The sequence below is a fragment of the Varanus komodoensis genome, unplaced genomic scaffold, assembly GCF_004798865.1.
Source record: "Varanus komodoensis strain SLA01 unplaced genomic scaffold, ASM479886v1 scaffold12, whole genome shotgun sequence".
Classification (NCBI taxonomy): domain Eukaryota; kingdom Metazoa; phylum Chordata; class Lepidosauria; order Squamata; family Varanidae; genus Varanus; species Varanus komodoensis.
In genome coordinates this window covers 11,295,624-11,303,397 of record NW_025335349.1, presented here as the reverse complement: position 1 = coordinate 11,303,397, position 7,774 = coordinate 11,295,624, and the positions used below count along the sequence as shown (strand labels likewise).

The following is a 7,774-nucleotide window of genomic DNA, read 5'->3' as shown; positions in this document are numbered from 1 at the left end:
ATTCCTGGAGCTTCAGCTAAAGGAAGCGTAAACCAATTTCCTCCCTTAACTTAGAGACTATTAAAGTTTGAGATTAGTATGTTCTGTGGATTTGTACCAAGCATTTGAATAAACAAAACATCTTGAAATTCTTTATGGAAAATAAAATTCCATCCTGAGAACTTAAGATGATTTTGTCCCTATGTGTGCCTGAACCTTGGAAGCATTATATTTAACTTCTGCAGAGTAGATATTTGTCTCATTGACTTGCACAGTTCATGCATTCATTGCAAAATGTATATTTATGCTGCGACTTAATATTGTTCTTTTATACTTCTTCGTCCATAGAGAGAATTGGTCTAATCCAGGAGGGCTGCGTTTGTGATTTTTCAAAAAAACATTGTGTATGAGCAGCCTTCGGTAAATATGTACATGAAGAAATATGTACTTTATTTTTTCAACATTATTGGAATTCATGGCATGATTCCAGTAACATGATTTTTCTTTTGTTTTCTCAGCTGATTGTCTAATTACCTTAACTTTTTTCATTTTTAACAGAGATTGTGACAAACCTTCAAAATCCCTCAAATGATGATTCATCTTATGAAACGAATAATGTATATGAACGAATACGACTTGAGAAGCTTGCATTTGTTCACAGGGCAGTCAGTGTTACATCAGACCATAATGGATGTAACTTTGCTGTTTTACAGTCAGATCCTAAAACAAGGTATCGTTCAAGTACTTAACAACATTCATTTTATGGAACATACTTACCTGGAACTAACAGAACTAACAAATACAGAATTGTTCCTGACAAAATCTGTGCCTTTTGTCACATGAATCAACTTCCACTGCTGCTAATGTTTTGCATCTGAGATGATGATGACAATCTTATTTTATTAATAAGAGGGGTGAAATGCCTCGACTGGCCTTTTTGCAAATACAAGGATATATAGTGCACAAAATCCAAAATTGGGAAAATGTTGCTGGTAGTGGAGTCATTATCCATGTTAGGACTCAACACTTCAGAGGTTCCTGCAAACCCTTATTTTCTAAGGTGTGGGAGTATGTCTGTGTGTGCCCATGGTGTTGGTGTTGTATACTTTCCTAGCTTGCAATTGTAACCCAAAGGTAATGATATATTCCTTCAACGGTTTCTTGTTTGGCAGGAGGGTAAAATGACTTAAGAGGCTGGGTTTTTGTTTTTCTTATATTAAGCATGGAGATTTTAATAGCATTAAATGAAAATGATCTTTTGAAGAAATACTGATATAATTCTATCTTTCAGTTTATATGAGATTCCGAGTGTGTCAGCATCTAGTTTTCATGAGGATTTTGGCAAATTGTTGGGAGAAGCAGAAGTTATGGATATCATCCATGATGTGACGTTTCGGGTTGGCGCCAGGACTTTTGCTGTGCATAAGTATATTTTGGCAATGCGCTCTGATTTTTTCCGGAAGCTTTTTGTGTCAGATCAGAGTTGGCTAGATCCTTCTGACCTTTACCGTAAAGATGAAGATGATGTTGGTTGTGATCTGTATGTGATAGAAAAACTTCATCCAGACTTGTTCATGTACCTTCTGCAATACATGTACACAGATTCATGTGATTTGCTGATTCATGGTCATAGGCCCAAAATGATATATAAAGAAAAAATGGAAGACAATGAAGACAACTTGATTACAAACTTGAATAAAATAACCGTTCATGGAGATGTTAGCAGTAAATCTGCATTTGAGGTTTACAGAAGTAACCAAGCTCATATGGTAAATGAAAAACAGAAGAGTAAACCAAAATCCACTTCTAAAAAATGCAAGGGCACTGGAGAAGAAGTGAATCTCATAAAAATGTTGCAAATAGCTGCTAAGAAATTTGGACTTGGCAGTTTAAGTTCAAGGTATGTGATCATTCATGCATACATGTTTATGCATTATTGTTCTAAAAACTTAATCCTCAGGTTAAGCACATGTATCCATGCTACAAAGCTCCTGAAGGAAGGATGCTTCCTTCAGAAAGTATATTAGCAAGTATGTGGTTTACCAATTCCTGAGGAGTTTACTGCCACATGGAATTGTGGTAACGTTACATTGTCACAAGTTTATTTTTTAAAGGCAGGTCTGGGGCACAATTTATCCTCAGTGTTTGAAGCAATTTATGAATATTTGCTTTAGAAATAAAATCAGTAGTGTGGAGCACCAGAACTGGTGACCTTTGTTTGCAGTTTAAAAATAGCTGTTGAATTCTTCCTCATATACTATGCAGCCCAAGATTACTGCAACAAAATCATAACAAATTATCAGTGGTACTTTTTTATCAGGCGTTGAACATTTGGAAACTCTAGTTCCAATTCTGTGTGGTGCTGTGGTCCCAGGAGACCTCAGTAAAGTTTTTACTAGTATCACAAGTAGCATCTTTGAAGACAGTTAAACCTCTAAGGACATTTTCTTAATTCTAGAAATTATGAGTAAATGTTTGCTCATATGTGCTGGATCAATGGAATGTATTGAAATACTGTAATTGAATAATGCTAATTAATTGGTAATCCATCATTCTTCTGTGGCTTTCTATTAATTATTTATAATTCATAGAAATAGTCCATTATTTTTGAACAAACTGTTGTTACTATGAATTTCTCTATGCAGCATGGATTTTATTTTATTTTCCTTGCAGGCTAGATGGTGTCAGAATAGAAAATGGAAGAATTAATGTTGTCAGCCGAAAAAATGGTAACAAACCAAAGTTAAACCAGAAAAAATGGCAAGTTTCAAAATTATTTCAGGAGAGGAGAAGTTGGGATTACAAAATAAATGTACAAGTGTCTAGTCAGATATAATTTTGTGAAGAATTATGAGAGAAGAGAAACTTTTGGCTGGCATGTGTCTTCAGTCCAGCCTTCTATTTCTCCTAGAGGAGGAAGAGTTTGCTTGGATATGTTATCTTCTGGTATAAAGTGTTTATAGAGTGGGTTGTGACAAAACTTATGTGCAATCTTTAACATGAATACAACATTACCAGTCTAGCACAATGGAGGACATAATTTAGTAATGCATCTTTGTCTTTTGTGCTCTGTGCTTTTCATAAAATTCTGAGATGGAGATTATATGCACAGACAGTCATTTTCTTTGTAGTTCGCTGCCATTTTCCTCCAACTCTGCCTTCCTCCTGCTTCCACTTTTCAGCACCTCTAGTTCGTCGATATGCAGTTTTTCCTACATATCTTACTCAGTGGTAGATACTCTGAGTAGCAGAGATACATCCCTCTTTATGGTGACTAACACCTCTTGATGTAAAACTATAGTCATAAGTACAGATTATTTTTTTTTTTATGCACCTTGTCTGTGAGCTTATTTCAGTAGCTTGTTTGGGTTGTCTTTGTAAAATGATGAACTATGCTCTGTTCTGCAGTAAGATAAGAGGTGTTTGTTGATTTGTTTTTAGTTTTTGCCTGCATGTTAACCTTCAGGTTATGAGGTGGCATAGAAATGGAAATAAATAAATAAATAAAGTTACGCTTAGTGAGGAGGAAACTACTGACTGCTATTAATTTAGTATTTACCAATTAATCTTCTTACACTAAGTTGTTGTTTTAGTTCTTTCCTCTGTGATGTGACCATGAAGTCTATAGATGGAAAGGAATTCCCTTGCCACAAATGTGTTCTCTGTGCAAGACTTGGTAGGTACAATGTAAGGTAATTTGGGTACTTTCTTACCAGTTATGTGTCTATTTAATGCATGTCAAAATGAAGTCTCTCTTTTTTTTCAGACTACTTTCACAGCATGTTGAGCAGCTCCTGGATTGAGGTACAGTGTATATACATCTTGCCCTTTTTCTTTAATTCATGCAAAAGTTTTTTCTCTGGGTGCATAGAGAAAATAATTATCCATCAGATAGAACTTGCTAATAATGGTTTGTAAAAAAATACATTTGTACCTATGTAATAATATGAAAACCATCCAGCAGTGAATGAAAATGGATACCAGCCTAGAGCAGTGTGCAGGGAGCGCATAGGGTTACTGTAGTTCACACATGACAGTGCAATGACTGAGTAGTGAATGTACAAGTGATGCGCAAATCAAGTGCGCACACAGGGCTTTCATACTGCCTGAGATAGCAGTTTGCATTGCAGAAGTTACATGTTTATAGATAGCTATTTTTTCAGGTTATGTTTCAGTTATGTTTGATCATAACATTAAAAAGGTCTTGCCACTTAAATAACAGTAACATTAGTTTAAAATAAGCAGGAACTGCTAATAAAACAATTCAAGGCTAGTGGGGAAAAATTAGTGTCGGAAGAGTACTGACTTCCTAATACAGGCTAGTTCCTGAGGTACGAATGAATTCTGTTCCTGAGAAAATGGAAAATCATCTTTTAAGTTAAATTAGTATGTAAGTTGGATCATGTGTACTCAGCTTCCACATTTGTGGGACTTAGAGTGCAGGATGCCTAAGCAAGTAGAGAAACCATGCATATTTCTAAGTCCCGTCTGTACCCCAAAACTCACTAGTACCTTGTCTTTGTAGCAAGGAAATGCTGGAGGGATTTCCTTCGCTGGATGGGTGGGGCAGAAAGGCATGCTTTGGCGACTTTCCTCCTCTCCCCTTCTGCTTCCTCTGTCCCCATGATGGTGATTTCCTGCAGCAGTTTTTTACAAATTAATAGGCTATATGTTCATTCGTAAGTACAGGTTATTTGTAACTTGGAGCTTTGTAGCTCAGGGGCTGCCTGTGATGCTGGTGGTGGTGCTGATAATATAACTAGTTAACATGTGTAGGAATGGAATTTATAAGCAAAGATGAGAAAGGTATATGGCTTTCGGAGCAGGAGCCCATATAATCACCTCCAGGTAGGTTGGAATAGAAAGAAGTCCTGTCTAACAGTACCTAATGTTAAAATAGCAGTAACTTAAGGCTTGTCTAACACTAATGGTACTGCTATTTAACGCTCAACATTCTGCAATGATTTACTCATTCAAGATGCAAACATCCCATATGTTGCTTTCCTTTTTGTATTGAATGGCATTCTTTATATACAGGGTACCTCACAGAGAGCGCATCTTTCAAGATGTATTGTGTGTAGAGTGTTCAGAATTGCTGCACTTCTGATATACTACTTTTATATAACTTCACAGCATGATTTAGTTTATTTCTAACAATAAGAGCAGAATGAATGATGTGCAAATCATGTGCAGATGCAGTGTCTGTGTAGGTGGGTAGCAGCTTCATTTAATTTTCTGTTCCCTTGATGAAGATAAGCACTTTTGTCCTTTCTGGCTGATGTATGTAGCCAGAATGTACCAGAAGCAGCTGCAAGGAAGTGGGTACACCATCCTCAATACAGAGAAGCAGGGAGTGTAGGTAAAATTGAAGCTTTTGGCATTGAAAGAACACTGGTGGGTGAGTCAAGTTATTGAAACGTGGAACTCTTGCACAGCCAGGGTCACTGGAAGTAACTCAGTTGGTAACAAAGCATAAGAGACACAGGGAACACCAGCAATATGCCTCTGACGGGGGAAATGTTAATACTGCCAGTAATGAGGAGTTGGCTCTCTTGTTGAGTTCTTGAATCAATGCTTTGAAGCAGATGTTCACCTGTTGCTGATTATGAAGCCCTGGAAGCTGGTCATAAGCTGTTAGGAACACATCTTGATCCGCCTGAACACTTGTTGGAATATAACGAGATATTTCAACCGGACACCATCGATGTTCGCATGGTGACACCCTGTTTCGTCCATTCTCCTGCATTATCCAAAGAACACAAATGCAGCAACATGAATGATGTGTCTTGCACACATCAGTGCACATGTCACATCATAATCAGAAACAGACTGTGAATTGAATCAGACAATGAATACATCTGTCACAATATACCACCTTTTATCGCTGGAATCATAGGAAATTTGTGCTCCAATGGATGACTAATGAGACCACAGAAACAAAGGCAGAACTAAAGCAAGAGAACAGATGTGATTTAAAAGAATGATCTCAGAGGCAATACTGCTTATCCCACCTAGTCCCATGTGGCAATGATCTGATCTTTTTTTTTTTTTTAATGGAACTTTTGATGTTATAGGTGTAGTGTGAGAGGAGCTAGATAGGACACATGCCACAATTATGTAGTCATCTATGGATTTGTTCTGTTATGTCCTACTGTTGTATATATAGTTAATATATGCAGGCCTCAATAAATGCTTCTGACTAGTCAAGTAACTGGCCATAAAAATGATTAGTCTAAGGTCATGGAGACTGAAAGGAAATGGTAATCATCTCAACGTTGTGTTTATCTTGTTTTCTTACATGTTTCTTTTAGCAAACAACTTTGTTCCTTATTAAAGACCATATTCCTAACTGCATAAAAGCTTAATTTCCACTGCACCTAAGAAGGTCTACCCTGAGGATTAAATAATTTCAGAGAGTTTCTAGAGGACTCTGGGCAACTTTTCTAGTTAATATGGCAGGTTCTTCTGTCAAATCTCTGGTCAAGCTATGAAATGCAGAGGTGACCTGGGTGGTTGACATAATCCCTTCTGAGTGCCTTCTCTGTTGCATGCTTGTTTTTTAACCTGAAGGACAAGTTAGACCCATCTAAGGCCTTCCTCAAATATTTGCTGGACACTTCTAGAAAAAGTCCCTTATCATTTGGTGTAGTGGTTAGGAGGGCAGGACTGAGACTCAGGAGATCTGGGTTCTAGCCCCCACTTAGCCATGCCACTAATTAGGGGGCTTTGGGCGAGTCATAGACTTTCAGGCCAACCTACCTCACAGGATTCTTGTTGTGACTGAGAAATGGAGGAGAACTATGTATGCTGCCTTGAAAGGTGGGCTATAAATAAATCTGCTGGGATTTATACTCCAGAGTTATAGCAGTTGAATCAGGTGAGGTACCCAACTCACAGTTAGGTCCAGTTTTATTGGGCAAGTTTCAGTTGCAGATGCCGACAAGGTATTGAACAGGTTCACTTCTGTTCTGGATGCTTGCTCCTCCTGGCTTATAGAAACCTGTAAGGGTAACTGCCTGGGCCTTGGAGCTAATTTATGCCTTCTTTCGAGAGCGAGTATCCCATGCCCCTTGTAAGAGGTGGTGAGAGCACTTCTGAAAAAATCATCCCTCATCCTGGAAGCCCTTAGTAACTTTGGGCTAGCTGAAAATTTCATTTGCTGGACAAGGTTCTTGAGCAGGGGTCCTCAAACTTTTTCAATAGGAGGCCTGTTGAAAGGCTGCTTCTACATGTGTGGGCCAGTGAGGTGCTGTCGGGCGCACGCGAGGCGGCATCAGGCATGCGCGGTGGTGGCTTGCTCACTCAGAGGCCATCTCTGATCTAGTGAGCCACCCCCTCCCCCCCTCCCAGCCCTGTGAGGCAGCAGCGAGTGCGCGCCTACCGGAAAAAAAACAACTCCCCCTCCTCCACTATCAGAAATTTAGAAAAGATCCTCTGTATCAGGTATGATCTTCAGTAAAGCCTTCTTTATCTGCAGTTGAGAGCTGCTTGACCTCTTGAGTTAAAGAAGTTTGTGGATAGGCACATGCACGTGCAAGCACACACACACACTGTGAAAGAGAGAGGGTGGGTTAAACAGAGTGTTAGTAGTGTCATAGACTATTTTTGAAAAATCACTAAATCTTAAAGTAAGCTCATACTTGAATGTTTGTTTAAACTTGCTTTTGTTTAGGCATCATGTTGCGCAGCTCTGGAAATGCCGTTCCCCTCTGATATCCTTCAGGTCATCTTGGATTATATTTACACAGATGAAGCTGTTACAATAAAAGGTGAGGGCACTAACATCTCCAACATT

The 7,774-nt window shown here is 38.5% G+C and overlaps 1 protein-coding gene across 1 annotated transcript in view; it reads left to right on the top strand.

The window, feature by feature from the left end:
- Positions 1-7,774, top strand: part of IBTK (inhibitor of Bruton tyrosine kinase) — a 45,322-nt gene that overhangs the window by 14,486 nt on the left and 23,062 nt on the right. The window contains exons 6-11 of the mRNA XM_044421453.1: positions 531-709; positions 1,271-1,879; positions 2,653-2,739; positions 3,573-3,655; positions 3,746-3,783; positions 7,652-7,748. Coding sequence (XP_044277388.1) covers positions 531-709; positions 1,271-1,879; positions 2,653-2,739; positions 3,573-3,655; positions 3,746-3,783; positions 7,652-7,748 — 1,093 coding nt within the window. The remainder of the gene's footprint in view (positions 1-530; positions 710-1,270; positions 1,880-2,652; positions 2,740-3,572; positions 3,656-3,745; positions 3,784-7,651; positions 7,749-7,774) is intronic.